General features: G+C 40.3%; 1 protein-coding gene across 1 annotated transcript in view; it reads right to left on the bottom strand.

The window, feature by feature from the left end:
* Positions 1–11,844: 11,844 nt before the first annotated feature.
* Positions 11,845–22,147, bottom strand: part of CERS3 (ceramide synthase 3) — an 88,104-nt gene continuing 77,801 nt past the window's right edge. The window contains exon 10 of the mRNA XM_004709881.1: positions 11,845–12,009. Within this exon, the coding sequence (XP_004709938.1) occupies positions 11,845–12,009 (165 nt within the window). The remainder of the gene's footprint in view (positions 12,010–22,147) is intronic.

The raw sequence follows: 22,147 nt of genomic DNA, 5'->3' as shown, positions 1-22,147 counted from the left end.
TGAGTGAGTGAGTGAGTGAGTGAGTGAGTGAGTGAGTGAGTGAGTGAGTGAGTGAGTGAGTGAGTGAGTGAGTGAGTGAGTGAGTGTGAGTGAGTGGTTCACATTTGGCTACTACCTCCAAGGTCTACCATTCGAGTTTGGGGTATCAACACTTTGGGGGGCTGTGGTGGTGTGGTGTTTACACGTTGGGCTGCTAGCTCGGGCTGCAGTGAGGGCCCTTCTGCTCCGGTCAACAATGACAGTCTAGAAACTGTCAGGCGCAGTTCCCCCCATTAACTCCACGACAGGGAAGTTGGTTTTCGGTTTTCATCCTGACTTTTAGAGCGACCACACCCTGGAGAAGGACCTCATGCTTGGTAAAGTGAAAGGGGAGCCAAGAACAGGAAGGCCTGGATGAGAGGATGGACACGGGGGCTGCGACAATGGGCTCTGACATAACAGCGATTGTGAGGAAGGCGCGGGAGCAGGCGGCATTGCCTTCTGTTGCACGTAGGGTCCCTGTGAGTCGGAACCAGTAACAGCATCCTTATTATGGGAATCTTCTCTGGTTTTGCAGCCCAGGGAAGCAAAATCGGCCTGGCCAACTGATTTCATCCTAAAAAGTATATTCTTTCTGCATCTACATAAGATTTGGGAGAATTCCTGATCCACTTTGCTGTCCATCAGTTTGCACCTCGTGGCTATGAAAGAGAGGAGATAAAGATCCTGCAGGCAGAGGGAGGGAAAAGAGGTCGAGCTTGCTTAAAGCACTGAGGGTTGCCGGATGTCTGGAGGAGTGGTTTCCACAGTCGAGGAGAATTATACATTTTAAGGCAGCAGGCTTGACTCCTAGCCTGATTTTAAACTGCAACCACAGCAAATCCATGACTTCTTTTCAGAACCATCACCTGTTTACTTCCTTGTCCATGCTTGCACCGGACAGAGCATGACCAGGGTCATGATTGGCCCAATCATAACCCAGACCTGGGATTGGCCCAATCGTACCCCGGAGGCACAAACAGGCCACTTACCCCACTTAACACCCGGACAGAGCTGTTTCCACAGCTTGCAGCCGCTCGGGCAGGTCACCAGCTGCAGCATCAGATGCTCTCCTTACGTTTGACATAAACCTTGTTTTCTGCTACCTATTTGTGGTACTTGCGCACCTTCTTCAGTTCTTGAGACCAAGAACCCTGCGTCGAAACAAGCACAATAGCTACATGGGCAGTATTTATTAAAACATCTACATCTTCTTTTGCTTCTGTTGGCACAGAGCCAGTGGAACAGACATGGACACACCATACTTTTACTGCTTTTCGTTTCCACCAAGTGGGCTCTAGCTCATGATGAGCAGAACAAACGGTTTCCTGGGCCTGTACCATCTCCATGACTGCTGATAGATTTGAGTTTATTGGTATGGCTTCTGTGTGTCTGTCCATCTCTCTGAGGTTTTCCTTCTCTTTCTTTGACCGCTGCTTTACCCGACATAATGCCCTGTCCAAAGTAAAGGAGATGTAGTCTCACCATTTACATTTCTAAGGAGCATTCTGACTTTATTTCTTCTAAATCCGATTTATTAATTCTTCAGGAGGTCCCTAGAATATTTAGCATTCTTCACCAACACCACAATTCAAATTCAAGATATGACAAAATATTAATTTATAAATTATCAAGGGTTCATGAGGGAGGGGAGAGTGGGGAGGGAAGGGAAAATTGAGCAGTGGAGGCCAGGGGCTTAGGTGGTGAGCAAATGTTTTGAGAATGATGAGGGCAACGAATGTACAAATATGCTTTACACAATTGATGTATGTATGGATGGTGATAAGAGTTGTATGAGCCCCTAATAAAACGATTAAAAAACCAAAAAACAACAACAACAAAGAGTTTTATGAGCCCCTAATAAAATGGTTAAACATAATAATCCACAAAAACAGAAACTAAAGGAAACTAAGACACGAATTGACACAATCGCCACAACAGTGGACTCGAGCAGACCGTGGCCGTGAAGATGGTGCAGATCAAGCAAAGCTTCACTCCATTACATAAGCTTGCTGCGAGTTGGTGTGGACTCAACCCAACAGCTAGTCCACAGCTAGCAACAGCAATATATTACCCATGACTTCACTTATACTTTTCATTTTTTCCTAAGATATTTTGATAATATTGATATTAAGACTATGCTGACTTTGTTTTATAAATTTAAAAAAAACTTTGAAAAATATTCCTTCATTTTTCCTTTCGAAAAGTTCATGTAATATTTGTGTAATTCTTTCTTTATATATGAAGAATTCACTGGATAAGCCATCTGTGCCCAAAGTTTTATTGTGTACATGTGGGAAATTTAACATTTCCAGATTAAATTGTTTTAAATAGAAGACTACAAGGGGGTACTCCCCCCCAAAAAAAAAAAAAAACAGAAAAAGCTCTGCTTGGTGGAGCATTCATAGCATGCATTTTTTTTTGGCTGGGGGGCTAGGTAAGCATCCAGCAACTTGTTCTGAGGTAGTGCACCCAGTGGTGTCACCTGGGAAGGTTCTCTCTGGTCAGAGAGAATAGTTTGTGAAGCAGGTTCTCTCGAACCTTGTTTTTTGTTTTGTTCGGCTTGGTATTTTTGTGATGGCTGATTTAAGAGAACAGCACGCAGTTGTGAAATTTTGTTTCCTGCTTGGGAAAAATGCCACAGAAACTGTTGTGATGTTGTTCACAGCTCACAAGGACAGCACTTTGGGAAAAAATCAAGTGTACAAGTTGTTTTCTCATTTAGAAAAAGGTGAAATGTCAATTGATGACAAACCTCATTCTGGATGTCCGTCAACTTCCTGAACAGATGAAAATGTTTGCTTGTAATGTATTTGGAGTTTGTTCCACCAGGCCAGACTGTTAATCAAGCTTTCTATGTAGAGATTCTGAAAAACTAGGATAATGGTGTGCAACAAAAAAGGCCTGATTTGTGCAGACATTGGACCAATTTTTCCACAACAACAATGCACCTGCTCACGCAGCCATTGCAGTGCACCAGTTTTTGGCAAAAAGCAGCATGCCTCTCTTGCCCCACGTACCTTACTCATCTGACCTCACTCCATGCAACTTTTTTGTTTCAGTGAATGAAGAGGGACATGAAAGGAGAGTGAGGTAAAGGAAAACACGAGGGAGGAAAAAACGAGGGAGAAGCTGTCAGCCATCCAAACAGATGAGTTTGAAAAATGTTTCGAAAAATGGAATTGCAGATTTGACAAATGTATTAAGTGTAAAGGATTAAGTAAATGTATTAAATGTACTTTATTAAATGTATTACATGTACTTTGAAGGTAATAAGGTTGTTTCATAAAACATTTAAATACATAGCTTTGAAAAAAATCTGGTATGTTTTTGGTACCCCCTCATATTTAAACATCTATTTTTCCTTGTGTCTACTTTGACAAATATTTTCCTAGGAAATTGTACGTTTTATTTAAAATGTTATTCAAAATCATTGGCATACTACAGTTGCTCACAATATGCTTTCATTAATTGCTTAATGTTTCCTAGATCTATAGGGATCTAGATTTATGATTTGTTGTGTCTGTTGTTGTGAGTTGGCATCAAGTTTGTTCTGACTCATAGGGCTCTATGCACAATAGAATGAAACACTGCCTTGTTCTGCACCATCCTCAGCAGTGTTCCTATGTTTGAGCCTATGGTAGTTATACAATTTCATGTCAACTTGATAAATAAGTGTAGGGGTGGAGTCTAGCCTGTCAATCAGGTCACAGCCTGATGATGCCTCCTTGTGGATGTGACCTTCATGAGGATTTTGGGAATTTCCTCTTTTCCTCCCTGGAGGTAGGCCACACTCTCTCTCTTTGCTTTCACCCTCCTGTTGACAAGCCATGTGGAGCTATGCTGAGACTTGCAAGAGCCCTGAAGCTGCTTCCACCACCATTGGATCCACAAGACTTTGTACCCAATGGCCTGTGATCTTCCTGTATTTTGCATCATTGCATGTGCTGCATGAGTCTGAAAAGAGATTTATGTATCAGACTTATGGGCTAATATTGAACTTATGGACTTGATGTGGACTGGGCTGGGATGTTTTCTTAATATATAATTACTCTTTGATATAAAGCTCTCTCTTACACCTAAATGAGTGTCCCTGGATTTGTTGCTCTAGTTAACCTGGCCTAACACAGAGCCCACTGTTGCAGCTAGTGTGTCAGTCCATGTTGTCAAGGGTCTTCCTCTTTTCCCTGCCCCTCGACTCTCCCAAGCAGGATGTCCTTCTCCAGGGATTGGTCTCTCCTGAAAACATGGCCAGAGTACACAAGACAAAGTCTAGCTGTTCTTGCTTTTAAGGAGTATTCTGGTTGTACTTCTTGCCAGACAGTTTGTGTTTTGTTTTGTTTTCATGTTTAGTACTGATTGTTTTTATCTTTCTTAACAAGTCTGGCTAAACTGAAAAATCAAAAATCATTTTTGACTCATGGAAACCCTTTGAACAACAGACTAGAACTGCTTCATCGGAATTCCTTGGCTTTAACCTTTATGGGATATTCTTGAGTGGTACAAATGGCTTCTGCTTGACTACTATCTAAAGGCTCGTCTTTTGGACCTTTGTAATTTTAGTATTGGTAATGTTTTGAGATCAAGAAGTGTTATTTCTGTTTGTTCTTCTGTAAAAATTGTTTTGATTATTCAAAGTCCTTTGTTCCATATAAATTTATTGAATTTTTCACTGCTACAAGAAGACTTTGGGGAATTTGATGGGGTCTACACTGAATCTACACATTTCTTGAGTAATATTGAAATATTAATTATTAATTTAAGTCTTCCAGTACATAAGCATGAAATATCCTTCCACTTAGAAGTCTTTTATTTTTTCAGTAATATTTTATAGTTTTCTAAAATTTTGAGATATTTTGTTCAGTATTGAAAGTATATTGAAATCTCCAAATATCCGTTTCACATTTCATTTCTCTCAGTGTTTCCTTTATTTTAGGATTCGATGTTAGGGACATATATGTTTACAACTGTTATAACTTGCTAATGAAGTGAAACTTTTATCATAATATAACGTTCTCCTTTGTCTTTTATAAAAGATTTTGATTTGAAACTCATATTTTCTGGCATTAAAATGGCCACAGGAGCTCTCTTTTGGTTATGATTGCATAGTAAAATTTTTTTCCTTTCTATCACTTTCGACCTATTTGTGTCTACATTGCTCTTGTACATGGCTTACAGTTAAGTCTCAAAAATAGTTATTCTGCCACTATCTGCCTTTCAACTGGAGCATTAAATCTCTGGCCGTTACTGGTAAGTGCAGCCTTGCTACTGGGATTACTAGTCTCTGGGATTACTAGTCTCTGGGATTACTACTCTCTGGGATTACTAGTCTCTGGGATTACTAGTCTCTGGGATTACTAGTCTCTGCTGCTTTTGGTGAATGTTAGGGCTTCCTTGGCCATTTTCTCCAAAACTTTCCATTTTTATTTTGTTGCTTTTTGTATTGAGCCATTTTTCTTATTTCTTCCTGTTCTTTTGTGTGTGCGTTTTATACATTTTCTTTATGGTAACAATGATAATTACATTTAACCTCTTATATATATAACTACCTATTTGAAATCGATACTGTTAACTTCAGTAACATACAAAACTTTATACCTATATCATTTGTCCATTTCTCCACTTTTTTGTTATCTATGTATAGCATGTACCCTTTAATGTAAATTTAGACTAATTCTTATGCATTTGTCATTATAAAGCATGAAGAACCTAATAATTTGAAACATCGAGTGTAGAATTCCTTTTAAATTGACCAAATTCATGTCCGCGCTACTACCTTTAATGAAAATCTTTCTATATATTATTTAAAGTTAATTTTTAGTGTCCTTGCTTTCTCATCCGAAGTATTCCCTTCAGTAATTCTTGTATGGCCAGTTTAGTAGATAGGAACTCTCTCAACTTTTGTTTATCTGGGAATATCCTGACTTTGCCCTCATTCTTGAAGGATTGTTTTGGCAAATAGAGTATTCTTGCCTGATAGTTCTGTTCTTTAAGAACTTTAAACATATCATTCCATTTCCTTCTAAACTCCAAAGTTTCTGAAGAGAAATCTGATTGGGGATGCTATTTGATTCTCTTACTGTTTTCAGTATTCTCTCATTTTTAATTTTGGAGACCCTAATTATATGTTAAACAAGTAAAAGATTGAAGTTGTCGGAAATATCATCTTCCGTGGATCCACAGTCAATGCTCATGGAAGAATTATTCAAGAAATCAAATGAAGGTGGGTCAGAGCAGAGACCGCAAACCCAACTGTAGATAATAGGACATCCCCTCACAGAAGGGTCAAAAGGAAGGGATGAGTCAACCAGGGTGCAGTATAGCACTGATGAAACACACAATACATATTCCTCTGGTTCTTTGAGGCTTCCTCACCACCACCATCCCTATCATGACCCCAGTTCTGCCTTCCAGGTCTGGCTAGACCAGAGCATGTACACTGGTCCAGATAAGAGCTCACAACACAGAGAATCCAGGTCAGATAAACTCTTCAGTAACAGAAATGGGAGTGGCATACCAGGAGATGGGGGGAGGGCTGAGGAAGGGGGAACCTATCACAACGATTGATGCATAATCCTCCCCCAGGGGGATGAACAACAGAAATGTGGGTGAAGGGAAACAGTGGTCCATCTAAGAGATGAAAACCATAATAATTTATGATTTATCAAGGGGTCACGAGGGTGGGAGTCAGAGGAAAGGGGGGGGGGCTGATATCCAGGGCTCAAATAGAAAGTAAATGTTGAGAAAAAGATGATGGCAACATATGTACAAGTATGCTTGCTACAATTGATGTGTGGAATGTTATAAGATCTGTAAGAAAAGAAAAAGAAATCAAATGAAGTCTTACAATGGGCAGATGTGCTGTTCAAGACAAGCAAGGATATCACTCTGAGGACGAAGACGCACTTAACCCAGGTGACAGCATGTTTAAGTGCATCATATGCATGCTGACCATGCATATTTGATTGGACACTGATTAAGAAGACCACACAGAAACTGTGGCACTTGAATTATGGTGCTGATGACGGATACTGAATGCACCGTGGACTGCCAAGAGAACAAACAAATCTGCCATGGGAGAAGTACAGCCATCATGTTCCTTAGAAGGAAGAAAGGGTGACCCTTGATATGGTGGATTGAAACAATAGCTATAACAATGGGCTCATAACAATTATTAATATGATGCAAGACTGGGTAGTGTTTTGTTCGGGTACACCGTGTCACTATGAGTTGGGGCTGACAACTGAACCTAATAACAACAATTATGTGTCTCAGGGTAGGCCTCTGGGTTCATTTCACTTGTAATTCATTGAACTTTTTGGTGTTATAGATTCATATCCTTTATTAGATTTTGCAAGTTTTCCATCATTATTTCCTCAGATACTCTTTTTTATCTCTTCCATTCTGGAATTTCCATGGTGTGTACGTTACTTTTTGTGATGCTATCCCACAAGTCCATAAGCTGTGGTCAGCAGGAAGAGACTTCTTTTATGCCTCCTCTAAGTCCCTGTGAGGCAGAAGCAACTCGCTGGGACCTAACAAGAATGCTACCCCCACACGTATTGCATTGGACAAATTTGCTCTCCAAGATCTCTTTTAAAAAGTTTTAAAAAGCAAAGATGCCATGCTGAAGACAAAGGTGGGGTGTCTGATCCTCATATGAATGTGAAAGCAAAACCAGATAAGAACGGACACATTTTAATTATGGTATCGGCGAAGAATATTGAAAGTCTCACGTATTGCCAGAAGATCAAACAAACCTGTCTTGCAAGAAGGACAGTCAGAATGTAAAAGGATGGCGAGACTCTAGCGGACTTTGGATCTGTTATCAGGAGAGACCATCCCTGGAGAAGGACATCGCCTTGGTTGAGGGCACTGAACAGAGGAAGGCCTCGAGGAGTTGTATTGCCACAGTGACGGCCACAATGGGTTTAAACATAACAACAATTGGGAAGATGGAGCAGGACCGGGAAGTGTTTTATTCTGTTGTTGGACATAGGGTGGCTAGGAGTCTGAACTGGCTTGACGTCAGGCCTCTAACAACACAATGAGTCCCTATGACTTTTGCTTAAGCAAGGGCATTATAATTTACAAAGCGCTGGCGTTTTCAATTTCTCAAATTATATGATACTTTCAACAGTGCACGTGTCTACAGAAAGCCCTTGGGAGGCTGCCGTCGATAGACTTGGATTGCTGCTCCCTGTCCCTCTCCGCTCTATCTCTCGCTCAAACGACAGCTTCACTTTTCAGAGTCCCCCAGACAGACATGAAAACACACACCACTGCATCCACTCTTGAGGTGGGGCAGCCTTTGGTCTTTGGGAAACTACTCGCTTCTCTACCTATGACAGAAAGGTGAAAGATAGAGACACCTCACACAGCTCACCCAGGACTTGTGTGCTAGTGTAATTGGGACCATAACTCAGGAGATCTTCCAAATGTTCATTGCCTGGTGGTGGCAAGCTCCATCTTTTGACCTTGGTGGGTTTGAACTGCTGATCAGGACGTTTCAAGCCCACTGCTTGCCCCACGGTACCACCAGGGCTCCTTTACACTTTGAAAGGTAGGTACACCGTGTCCTAAAAATGCCTTCCGAATAAGACCCCTTTCTTAATATGTCTACAATGACTCCCCATAGCTCCAGATGCCACCATTCGCCCGACATTCCAGTCCACATGCTCGGTCTCTGCCCATCCATCCACATTGTGCATCGCCAAGAAGCTCAACCAGCCACATAAGGGGCTGCCAACCAGGCCTAACCTTTTCCCTACTTACTGCCTCAGCAGCTCTGACCTCCGCAGGGTTCCCTATCAAATTCTTGGGAGGGGTATTTCTGAAGGATAGTGTGGTTGTTAACATAATTTCATGTCAACTGGAAGATATATAAAAGTGTAAGGGTGGAATTTAGCTTTTCAATCAGGTAGCAAGCAGCCTGGTGGCCATACTTGGAAGTATGACCAAGATATATAACTTTGTGGAGGTCAGACTCTCTCTACCTTCATCTTCTTGCTTGCTGGCCACCCAAATTGCTGCTGGAGCCCTGTGATATTTTCTGCTGACCTTGAGTCCACATGACTTTGGACATGTGGGCTTGTAATCTTCCTGCACTCAGTATCATTACACGTGGCTGTGTGAGTCTGAAGAGGGACTTATGGACTAGTATTGGACTTATCGACTTGAGGTGAGCTGGGCTGGGATGCATTCTTGATATATAATTACTTCTTGATATAAATCTCTTTCTTATACATAGATGAGTATCGATGGATTTGTTTCTCTAGTCAACCTGGCCTAATCATTGTTTCCTCTACATAATGAGATCATCAATTATCTCAAGAAAGTAATGTGTGTGCTGAATTTGATCAATCATCATGCACACAAGACTCTTATTTTTATTTTATTGAAAGTTACTCTTTATCATCAAATGGAACTGTAGATTGCTTTTTAAATAAAGTCATTCTGGCAGTGTTGAGTCCTTATTTCTTGCAGAAAGAGAGTAAATCAAAAAACAAAACAAAACAAAAAACCCACAAATACCCTGAAGGGTGTTACAAAAAATGCATATCTGTTTCTTAAGAAGTACCTAATGCTTCAAGTTACATTGGATATAGTTGAAACTGGCATAACAATTTTACTTTTGACAAATGAGAAACAAACAAACAAAAATCCCCAGATGACAGAGTAGTTAATAAAAATTATTTTACCTTTGGAAAGTTATTCATAAAAGACTAAATAAATCAAATTATTAATATAAGATAAGAGTAAATCAAGACAAAAAGAGAAGTCTGTTAGCTGGAAATGTAAAAATAATACCTGAATGTAACTTTCTTCCACCAAAACAACAACAATAATAAAATATCAATAATATATCAACATCATGCCCTAGCATGAATGGAAGAGTTTCAACTTACAATATCACATTTTACATATACTGCATATGTGTACTCAGAAGATATGTAAAAAATGTTGACATATTTTCTGTTCTAATGATTCCTCAAAAAGATATTTTATTGGGGGGAAATTTCTGAAGTTAATTTGCTTAGTTTGAAGGTTTAAATTTTTTTAAATTTTATTTTAAGAAACCCTCAGAAATGCTTACTCTATAATGTGCCCTTCTTGTCCGAGATGGCACTGTCGCCTGCACTTGTTGGGCCTGTGAGTTTGCTCTCCCAAGCCCAATGGTTCTTCCTTCTCTTTGACTTTATAATTTGGACCCTAGAGTCAAATTGGGTGAAGACATAAAATCGTATCAAAGTATATTAGATTGGGGGGAGGAATGAAGCAGAAAAGGGAAAAGTCTGTGTGATACAGGCTTCTGCCTCCACAGGCAGCGGAAACCAAGTGGTCTTTGGGGGTTGCCCTGCCTGAGCACATGTCCACTGATGGGCACAAGGCTGCCCAGGGCACTGGAGGACATGTTCAAGCCTTCCCAGCTCATCTTTTTTCTAGAGCGCAAGGAGATCTGGCAACAGATCTGCCAGTCTTTATCCAATCCTCCCAGAGTGGTAAGCAGCTCAAACTGTCCTGGAATCCAGTGTCTATCATTGGATGTTTTTCAGTGGTACCGTCCAGGTCTTTTCTGTTTGGTTTTACAAATATACATTCTGACGGGGCTGGGTAGTACAGATGAAATAATGTACCACTCCTCTTTCTGTTCCTCAGATTATCCTTTAATCGGGCCGTGTATATGCACGTCACCCAACACTCAGTAGCTTAAACTGCTGAGGCGGCTCTCTGAGCTTCATAAACTGGGTCAGATTCCCCCAGAAAAGTCGCCAGATGGGTTCTACAGGCAGCTGCCTGGTTCTGCTAGCTTAAAGGAGTAGTTCACTGCAATAGCAGAAAGCTTCCTTTTTAAAGAGGAAAAACAGGGAAAAACTAGCAACAACAACAAAAAGAATGGGGCCTATAATTCTCTTCCTTTGGTTATTGTGCCTTTATGGAGAATTCCAGGGATATTTAAGAATTACTCTAGGGACACTAGCAAACAAGTAATTACCAAATAAAGTGGAAACAGACTTCTGGGCATCAATATTTCCAGTTAGCTCCAGAAACATTTAAAAGGAAAGGTCTGTCTTGGCTCCAGGCCTAATGAGGACCAAGTGTGGCCAGGCAGTTCTCTCCCGAACAGCTAAAATCATGTTGGAAAAAGTGTTACCGGCAATAATACTAACTTACAGTTGGCATTCGACAGTGTGCATTTTCATTCTAGTATCTCATTTGACCCTTACTGCAGCCCTGTGAGATATAGGGTGAACAGCATTGTTCCATTGCATAGATCAGGCGCTGAGGCTCAGGAAATTAAAACTGAATGCCTGTGATAGAACGGAGCCTATGAGCCCTGGAAGTCTGGTACCATGGTTTGGTCCTTCGGTAACTATTCCATTATCACATATAACATTCTTAGGATGTGAGACATCTCCATGGCAAAACACCTACAAAAATCATTAACTTAGTACCTCTCAAACTCTCCCTGAGGGAAGGCACAGTGGGAAAGTAAAAGGGAAAATAGCAACACGAGCTCCCGAAAAAGGCAAATGCCTCAAATGTCTGAATGAACACACTTAAAACAGAAACAGTTCTCTGGAGAAATCTTTGAAATAGTTGACCAGTGTGAGTCCTAACTGCAGTAAAATCCATGGAGATACCTATTTAACATTGCAACAAGAGTCAACATTTTGTTAAGATGGAAAGTAGTGGTTAGAGAGAGGAAGGGAAAACTATGGGATCTCTATTGGTCCTGTGGGCCACAGTGATAAATAGGGAAGCATTTCAGGCTTCCCTGAACTGTTGCAGCCCACTGCACCACAGGACTATCAGGGGGTCAAGCTAACAGTCATCTTGACCATTCGGAATGAGGCTCTGGTTATCCCCAAGGTTATTCTTCAAATAGTCTATGTCTTTGCCTTTGGGCTCTTCCTCTTCCTCCTCTTCTTCTTCTTCTTCTTCTTCTTCATCACCATCCTCACAATCGCTTCTCACATCCTGGATACTCTAGGTAAAGGAGAGAATGTTCTGCTGAGTAACATTCTTCCAGGAAGAGTCATGAGTGAACAAGGAAACACATATGCCCACTTTAAAGGCAACCCAATAATCAGACCATCAAACACTCATCAAGATTAACAACATGAACTTTAACACACTTGACATTATATAAAGTATATCTATAGACTATATGGATTTAAGGTAAAAATCCATTTAAAAATATAATAATAGAAACATATCAAAACACTTGGAAATTAAATAACATACTTCTAAAAAATCAATGAATCAAAAAGAAAGTCTTAAGGGAATATTATAATGTTTTAAATTACATGAAAATAAAACATGAGGAATACAGCTAAAGTTGTTCTTAGAAGGAAGTGTAGACTCTTAATGATTATGTGGAAAAGAAGAACCCACTACCATGGAGCCAACTTCAACTCAGAACAACGCGACAGGACAGAGCAGCACTGCTCCCTTAGGTTTCTGGGACTGAAAATCTTTATCGGGACAGAAAGCCTCATCGTTCTCCTTTTGAGTAGCTAGTGGGTTTAAGCTCGTGACCTTGCAATCAGCAGTCTAATCAATGCATAATCAGTAATGCCATAAGGACTCCTGAGAAACATTCAAAAATGTCTCAAATCATTTGAGTTTTCACTTTTAAGAACCTAGAAAAAATGAAAGGTTACATACAAAATAAGGGCAAAGCAAGGGGTGGGGGTGGGGGTGGGGGAGCATAGAAATTAATGAAACTGCATACAGAAAAACAATAGAGGAAACCAAAAATCTCCAGGGCAAACTTTTTGAAAAGATCCATAAAAGAGGTCTCTACCAAGATTGACAAAGAAAGAAAGGGAAAATACAAATTACTAGGATGAAGGGGGGGGGGTATAAATACAGATACTCCAGACGTTATAACTATTTACTATGAACAGCTCTAAACACATTGATTACATGAAATAGAACAATTCCTCAAAACTGAAAACGACCACAATTTAATCAAGATGAAATAGATATCCTGAATAGTCATATTATTAACACAATTAATTTGTAGTTCAACATCTTCTAAAATGATCAGAAGAAGAAGATATATATTTTCTCTTTTTTTAAAATCATTTTATTAGGGGCTCATACAACTCTTATCACAATCCATGCATACATCAATTGTGTAAAGCACATTTGTACATTCATTGCCCTGTATTTTGATCTTTATATTATTATTGTTTTATCCTTACCATTTTATTTAGGTTTTGTTTTTTATTGTTCTTGTTGGGTTTCCAAGTTTGTGAAGCACAGAAGGAATAGATGCATAGAGATAATTACTGATGCAAAGGTTTATAGGAATTTAGGGTGGGGAATGGAAAAAAGGGAGGGTGGGGGGATTTGGGGAGCAAACACTGAATATGGGATTGGGGGAGGAAGAACTAGAACTGATTATGATTACACAACTCATTTTAAAAGTGATTTAACCATGGAAGTATAGGATATGTGAATAGTATATCAAGAAAACCACGGGGGGAACTAAACTTGGCCAATGACCAATGGTTACCACAAGTGAAAGGGAAAGTGTCGATGCATAGGAGGCACAGAGCTATGTCAGTGGTGGTAGCATATTATAGCACGAAGAGTAAAATCAATGACACTGAATTATACAAGTAGAAGTAGTAGAATTGGAGAATGTTCTATTGTGTATATTATAGTGGTATTTGCATTTTAAGGAATTAAAAAAGAAAGCAAATGGTGGAAAGTTCACATTTATTACATATACACAATGGCCTAAGGTTTGGTTGGTTTTTTGTTTTTTTTTTAATTATGGAGGCAGAGGAGAACATTGGAGGAGTGCAAAAGTTAAAAGCAACAGACGCTATCCTGCTATATACAGAATACTTCAATCACAATAGTCTGTGAGCAGATACATGGATAGAAACCCAGGGTGAGTAGGTGTGAGAGGGAGAGTGGGAGTATACCCACCAGTACATATAAACGTGACAGAGGGTATTTGTGCATGAGCATTTGCCTTTGCTACATATGTATCTATGAATGTAGCACAGCATTCTGGAGCAAAGTTATGAAAACTTTTCTGCACAATTAACCCCACTGAAGGAATGAGTTACTGGGTCTGGAACTTCAGGACCCAACCAAGGTTAACTGGCATAGAATAGTCAACAAAGGCAAAGTTCTATGTCCTACTTTGGTGAATAGCAACTGGGTCTTCAAAGCTGGTGAACAGACCATCTAAGGTGCAACTATTGGACTCTCCCTCTCTTGAGTAAAGAAAATTGATGGAAATCAAAGGTACAATTAGTCCAATGGATTAAGTGAACATCAGTTTCCACAACCCTGAGACCAGAAGAAGGCGATGGTGTCTGGCTACTACTACAAGTACCCAGAAGATCCTAGATACAGTAGGAGAAAATATGGAATTAAGATCTAAATCATAAAAAGACCTGGCTTACTAACCAGATAGAAACTAGAGGAAATCTTGATACTCTGGCCTTCAGCCCACTCTTCACTCGTTCCCAGGGCTCAATTTTTAACCAAACAATAGAAAGTCTATCGGAGGAACAGAAGCACTGGGGAGATATGATATCTTGGAATTCTCAATCATTTAAGATGAAAAGGCAGTATTTATACAAGAAAAAAGTTCAGAAAGCTTAGAAAAGGAAGAATGAAAACAGGAGAAGACATCCCATAATGTTTCATTCTGGGAATTGCAGCCAATGGCATAAAGCAAAATATGTAAGAATTTTTGGAAGGAAAACCAATCTGCTCTGAAAAACTTCACTCAATTCACAGTAGAAGGGGAAAAAAAGATAGAAATTTTTAAAAACATAATTTTAAAGCATATAACCACTTTTTATTTTCAGTCTATCATGTAAACTCATGGAAGCTGTGTTAGTAGGCTAGAGAAACAAATCCATGGACACACATATGTGTACAAGAAAGAGATTTATATACAAGAGGAATTGAACATTTAGAAAACATCCCAACCCAGTTCAGTCCAAGGCCATACGTCTGATATTAGCCCATATGTCTGATATCGATCTATAAAGTCCTCTTCACACTCACGAAACACATGCAATGAAGCCAAATGCAAGACGATCACAAGCCAGCGGGTAGAAAGTCTTTGGGTCCAGTGGCGTTGTAAGCATCTCAGTGCTGGCAGGGGTTTCTCTGTGGCTTCTCCGGCTTCAGAGGTCTGATTGCATCCATGTGGCTTGTCTTCTGAAAATGTCTCCCAGGGAGTGGCAGAGAGGGAGAAGTGTCTTCCGCCTCCAAGGAGGAAGTACCAGATTTCCCAGGATTCTCAGGAGAAGGTCATACCCACACAGAAGTCTCATTGGCTATCTCCAGATTGACAGCCTAGACTCTACTCCTACACTCTTAATCCTTAAATTGACACCAGATTGGGTGACTACCACAGAAGCCAAAGAATAATATTTCTTGAATATATAAATTTTGGGTACCTTTCCAACTCTGGCTTGTTCCTCTGGATTATTTATTCATTTGCATATCCAAAAGTATTTATTGAGGGCCTAGTATATATACCACTGTCTATATATCACAATCAATGCTCATAGAAGCAGCTGTCAAGAGATCAAGAGATGTGTTGCAGTAGGTAAATCTGCTGCACAAGACCTTTTTAGAATACTGAGAGTCAAAGATGTCACTTTGAGGACTGAGGTGTCCATGGCCCAGGCCATAGTATTTTCAATTACCTCACATGCATGTGAAAGTTGGGCATTGAATTAGGAAGACCAAAATAAAATTGATGCATTTGAACTATGATGCTGGAGAAGAATATTGAAGGTGTAGGTACCATGGTCTGCTAAAAGGACAAACTGATCTGTCTTGGAAGAAGTAAAACCAGAATGCCCTTTAGAGACAAAGATGGCCAGACTTTGTCTTCCATACTTTGGACATATTGTCGGGAGAAACCAGTCCCTGGAAAAGAATACCGTGCTTGGTAAAATGGAGGCAAAGGGAAAGAGGAAGGTTTCAGTGAGGTGGATTGACGTTATGGCTGCAACAATGGACTCGGCATAGAAACATTTGTGAGGATGGCTTCCAACTGGGCAGCTTCATTCTGTTGTGCATAGGGTCACTATGGGTCAAGTCGGAATTCATTGAACCTAACAACAACAACAAATTATATATATGGCACAGATTCTCAACTTCTATTTTAAGAAATTTTGGGAGGTCTATGAAATATTAAAAAATGAGTCACTTTAGTATTGATTGAAGGAGACTTCCGGCAAGATGGCAACTAAGTAACACATACCAGAGGGACTCTGCAGAAATCAGCACTGAAGTGTTACTAGGAGGGAAATTCCACACTGCCAGGTCGCAGGAGGAGCATCATAAAGATAAGTAGGCACAGATCCACTAGGTTTTGAGGAGCTGGGGCTTTTGGCTTACCACAGTGGAGAACAGCTAGGGTCTACCCTTAGCCCTGCCACTGTCTCATCCAGAGCCGGGATAATTTGGATCCAGCCCAAGGGGTTTATCTCAACACAGTCACAGCTTGCTGCTGTCTCAGGTCAGGTTTTAAACCCCTCCAGCCCCATGGTCAGGGACTGGGGATCAGCTATATTGTTACTTTTGTTTCCCTCTCTTTTGTCTTTCTTGCCACAGTCTCTCTTTTTCTCATCCCTTTTATTGCATACGCCACTGCTGACCTCCCGGCCACTCCCCTTAGCCTAGGGAATTTATGTCTGCCCTCCACCCAGCTGGGAGAGCTCAACCCTCTGCAGCATAACCCAAGGCTGGGGAAAGCCTGCCAACCTTCCTCCAGGGAAATCCCTCCTACCTTCTTCCAGGAGAAATCCCACTCACCGTCCTCTGGGGAAATCCAGCCCACCCTCTCCCAGGGGAAACCCCACCTTCCTCCAGGGGACATCCTGACCACCTTCCTCTGGGGGAAATTGCTCCGGCTGACCCTCTGCAGCTCTTAACACACGGCTGGGGAAATGCCACCCACCTTCTTCCTGCCTTTGTGGCACTCCCGTTGCAACAGGCACCCCCACATGCCCTCTGTGGCGCCCCAAGCTGCCATGGGCCACACCATTATGGCTTCTTCTGAGATCACCCATTGCAAGACCATCCTCATGGGTCCACAACCATTCAACCAGCAACCCCTGAACAGACCATCCAACTTGCCCTTCAAAGAACAGAATACCGGTTGACTAGGCAAAGAGTGAAGCCACAGGAGGATAAAGCAGCAGGCCAATTCAATGGTGAAATTAGTTGCAGGCAGTTTGAAGAAGCATTCCTACGAGTCTCCCAGAAAAATCCCAGTGCTCTGACTCTCTGGAAAATGGCACATGGCTTCTCTAAAATGATGCAACGCAAGCAGCAACCAGCCACAATGACATCAATGAAAAAACAAGCGAAACAAAAGGCAATGTCAGAGAATGTCCTGAACCTAATGACAAGCATAGAAGAAGCATAGATCTGCCACAGAAAGAAATGTTCAGAATGCTGCTTGGAGTCATAGAGAATATGAAGGAAACGATACAGATAAAATGATAGAGGAGATAAAGACCATAAGCCAAAGGGAAATACAACAGCTTAGGGACAAGATATCAAAAACCAATAGCATGCTCATGGACTTCACTAACCGGCTTGAAGAGGCAGAGAACCGCACTAGTGACCTAGAGGACAGCCAAGCAGACTTTAACAAATGAGAAGAAAAATTGAATAAGATCATCAGAAAAGCTGAAGAAAACCTAAGAGCTATGCCTGATGCTATGAAAAGGAACAACATCAGAATAATTGTATTACTGCAGAAAGACACAACAAAGAAGTCATCTGCAAAAATAGTGAGAGAATTCTTGGAGGAAAAGTTCCCTAGCTTAATGAATGAAAACCAGGCAACTATTCAGTAGGCTGAAAAAACACCAGCTAGACTGAATCCCAAGAAGAAGTCACCAAGGCACATAATAGTTAAACTATCCAACTTTAAGGAAAAGGAGAAAACTATGAGAGCAGCTAGTGAAAAACAAGCAATCACATATAAAGGTTTCCAAATAAGAATGTTAAGACCTATCAGCAGTCACTATAAAGAAGAAGAGTGGAGTAACATATTGCAAAAATTTAAGGAAATTAATGCAAACCCAAGAATACTCTATCCAGCAAAATTATCTATCAAAATAGACAGAGAAGTAAGTCTCCCCAGACAAGCAAAAGCTCAAAGAATACGTTAAAAGACACCCAACCCTACAAAAGATCCTTGCCAACCTAGGATGGGCAGAAGAACAGCACTCATCAAGCACAAGTAAGAGACAACCCCACCCAGAGGGCAACAAAGAGAAAACAGCCCGCAAGATAACACTGGCTTAGGGGTGGAAAGAAGTCAAGAATGAACCGCACACACATGCATGCACAACACACTAAGAAAAAAGGCAGTTAGGAAAACACTCAACACAAAAGATATAAGATGACATCACAGAGTCCACAGATGGATGTAATAACCCTGAATATCAATGGACACAGCTCAGGCATTAAAAGACGGAGGTTAGCAGGCTGGCTTAGAAAGCACAACCCATCAATCTGCTGCCTCCAGGAGACACATCTCAAGGCTATAGACAAAAGAATCAAAGGCTGGAGAAAGGCATACCAAGGAAACAGTAATTCAAAAAAAGCTGGGGTTGGATCCTAATCTTGGATAAAATTGACCTCAATGTGAAAACCATTAAAAAAAAAAAGGAGGGACACTGTATAATGCTCAAGGGAATGGTAGGCAAAGAACCAATAAGCATTGTAAACATATATTCCCTGAATGAGAGACCCACTGAATAAGTCAACCAAATGCCCCAAAAGATGAAAAGAGAACTCACTGGCTCAACAATTATAGTGGGTGACTTCAATACACCATCCTCCAAGAAAGATAGATCATGGGAAAGAAACTCAACAAGTAGGCTAGAGATCTAAACACTACAATGAGACATTTTGACCTGATAGATATTTACAAGGTTTTTCATCCAAATACAAAAAAATTCACATTCTTTTCAAGCCCCCATGGCACATATTCAAAGACAGACCACATGTTGGGGCATAAGTCGAATCTGCATAAATTTAAGCACATTGATATCATACAGACCTCTCTCACGGACCACTGTGCCATAAGGCTGGATATCAACAAAAGGAAGATGAGGAATACAAGGGCAAACAACTGGAGGATGAATAACTACTGGCCCAGATCAGAGATGAAATTAGGAAATTTCTAGAACTCAAAGAGAATAAGAACATGACATACACAAAACCTATGGGACACAGCAAAGGCAGTTATCAGAGGAAGTTTCATAGCAATACGTGCACACACAAGAAAAAGGAAGAGAGACTTATGATGTATATGCTGGCACAAAATTACAGCAACTAGAGCAGAGTCAACAGGACAATCCTACTAGTAGCAAAGGAAAAGAAACAACAAAAATCAGGGTTGAGATTCAGGAGAGGGAAACTAGGAAAACTATGGAAGAAACTAACCCTGCTAAAAGTTCATTCTTTGAAAGGATAAACAGAGGGCAATGTATGTACAAATGTGCTTTACACACTGATGAATGTATGGATTGTACTAAGAGTTATATTAGTCGCTAATAAAATGATTTAAAAAAATAAAGAAAGGATAAACAGAATCGACGGACTGCTGGAAAACCCAACCAAAGAAAGAAAGGAACAAATTTCAATAGCAAGGATGAAGGATGAAAGAGGGGACATTACAACAGACCCTAATGAAATCAAAAGTATAATTATACAGTACTACAAAGGACTGTACTCCAATCAATGAAACAACTTGGAAGACATGGAAAAATTCTTGGAAAAACATCCCAACCTAGACTACCCCCGATGGATGACAAGAATCTCAACAGACCCATAGCAATAGAATAAATAGACAAGGTTATCAAGGGATTACCAATAAAAAAACTTCTCTGGACCAGAGGGCTTCACAGGAGAATTCTACCAAGCATTCAGGGAAGAACTGACACCAATCCTACACAAACTCTTCCAGAACATAAAAAAAGGCTACAAACTTCTAAACTCTCTCTATGAAGGTAATATAATTCTTATACCTAAATCAGGCAAAGATCCTAAAAGAATTGAGAACTACAGACCAATATTCCTAAATAACATCGATGTGAAAATCCTTAACAAAATACTGGCCAATAGAATACAAAGTATATAAGACAAATAATGCACCATGACTAAGTGGGATTAATACCAGGGATGCAGGGATGGTTCAACATACAAAAGGCCACTAGTATCATTTGCCACACTGACATGGAAACCACATGATAATATCGAAAGATGCATAAAAAGCATTCAACAACATCCAACACCAATTCCTGTTTCAGACACTCAGAAGATAGGAATGGAAGGAAATTTTCTCAATATAATACAAGCTATAGATGAAAAACCAACAGTCAGCATGGTAGTCAACGGAGAAAAGATGAACATAATCCCACTGAAAAAGGGAACCAGACCAAGATGCCCCTTGTCCACACTTCTATGTAACATCATACTGGAGGTCCTAGCTAACAAATTAAGACAAAGAAAAGACATCAAATGTATTCACCTGGGGAAGGAAGGGATAAAACTATCATCATTTGCAGATTATATGATTTTATATATGGAAAAATCCCAAAAGCTCCCAAGGGGAGTACTGGAAGCAATAGAGGAATATGGCAGATTGGCAGGATACAAGATCAACAAACAGAAGTCTATCGGACTACTGTACACATCAGACAAGACCACAGAAGAGATCAAAAAGGTGGTACCCTTCATAACAGCCAAGCACAAACTGAAATATCTAGGGATATACCGGGCTAAAAAAACAAAAGATGTATATGAGGAAAACTACAGAACACTACTACAAGAAGCCAAGAATGACCTCAACAAATGGAGGAATATCCCAAGCTCGTGTATTGGAAGACTCAATATAGTAAAAATGTTAGTTCTGCCTAAGGCACTATATAAGTTCAATGCAATCCTGATACAATTATCCTCATCTTTCTTCAAAGAAATGGAAAAATTGATTACCAACTTCTTATGGAGAGGGAAGAAGCCCATAATCAGCAGAGAACTTCTCAAAAAGGACACAGTGGGAGGGCTTGCTTTGCTTGACTTTAGCAAATATTATACAGCCAGAGTGGTCAAAACCACGTGGTATTGGTATAATGACAGATACTCAGACCAATGGAAAATAACTGAAAAAAACAGAAATAAAATCATCAGCATACAGACAACTGATCTTTGATAAGGACTCCAAAAATATCCAATGGGAAGCAGAGACCCTCCTCAACAAGTGGTACTGGGAAAAAATGGATATCTACCTGCAGAAAAATGAAACAAGGCCCTTATCTCACTCCATGCACAAGAATAAACTCAAGGTGGATCACAGACCTTGAGGTAAAACTCCAAACTATTAGGGCCATCAGTGAGGGAATTGGGACCAACTTGAGAACTTTGGCACAGAGAATACACAGGCTATCAGAAATAGGGAAGGACACTAACACCTATGAGTCACAAATTGACAAGTGGGATATACTGAAGATAAAACACCTGTGTACATCTTAAGAATTCACCAAGAGTAATAAGAGAGGCCATGGACTGGGAAAACATCATTAACAATGACACATCAGACAGAGGCCTTATCACTAAAATCTACAATAATACTCTGCTAGCTTCCAAAAAAGAAAAAAACTAATTGCCCACTGAGGAGGTGGGCAAAAGACCTGAACAGAAGTTTCACAAGGGCAGAAATTCAAGTGGCCAATAAACATATGAGAAAATGTTCCTGATCATTAGCCACTGAGAAATGCAAATTAAAACAACAATGAGATACCACCTAACACCCTCAAAGATAGCCCAATCAAAAAAATCAGAGAGCAACAAGTGTTGGAGGGTCTGTGGTGAGACAGGAACTCTCATCCACTGCTGGTGAACCTGTAGGTATGTACAGCCACAATGGAAATTGATTTGGTGATATCTAAAATAGATGGAAATTGAGCTACCATATGACCCAGCAATATACCCAGAAGAGGCAAGAAACCACAGCCAGACATCTGTGCGCCAATGTTCATTGCAGCACAGTTCACAATTGCAAGGAGTTTGAAACAACCCAAATTTCCATCAACAGAAGAATGGATTA

Source organism: Echinops telfairi, unplaced genomic scaffold (genome assembly GCF_000313985.2).
Source record: "Echinops telfairi isolate 266 unplaced genomic scaffold, ASM31398v2 ScPeMD7_7409;HRSCAF=8447, whole genome shotgun sequence".
Classification (NCBI taxonomy): Eukaryota; Metazoa; Chordata; class Mammalia; order Afrosoricida; family Tenrecidae; genus Echinops; species Echinops telfairi.
The sequence above is the reverse complement of the archived record's forward strand: the minus strand, read 5'-3'. Positions and strand labels throughout refer to the sequence as shown.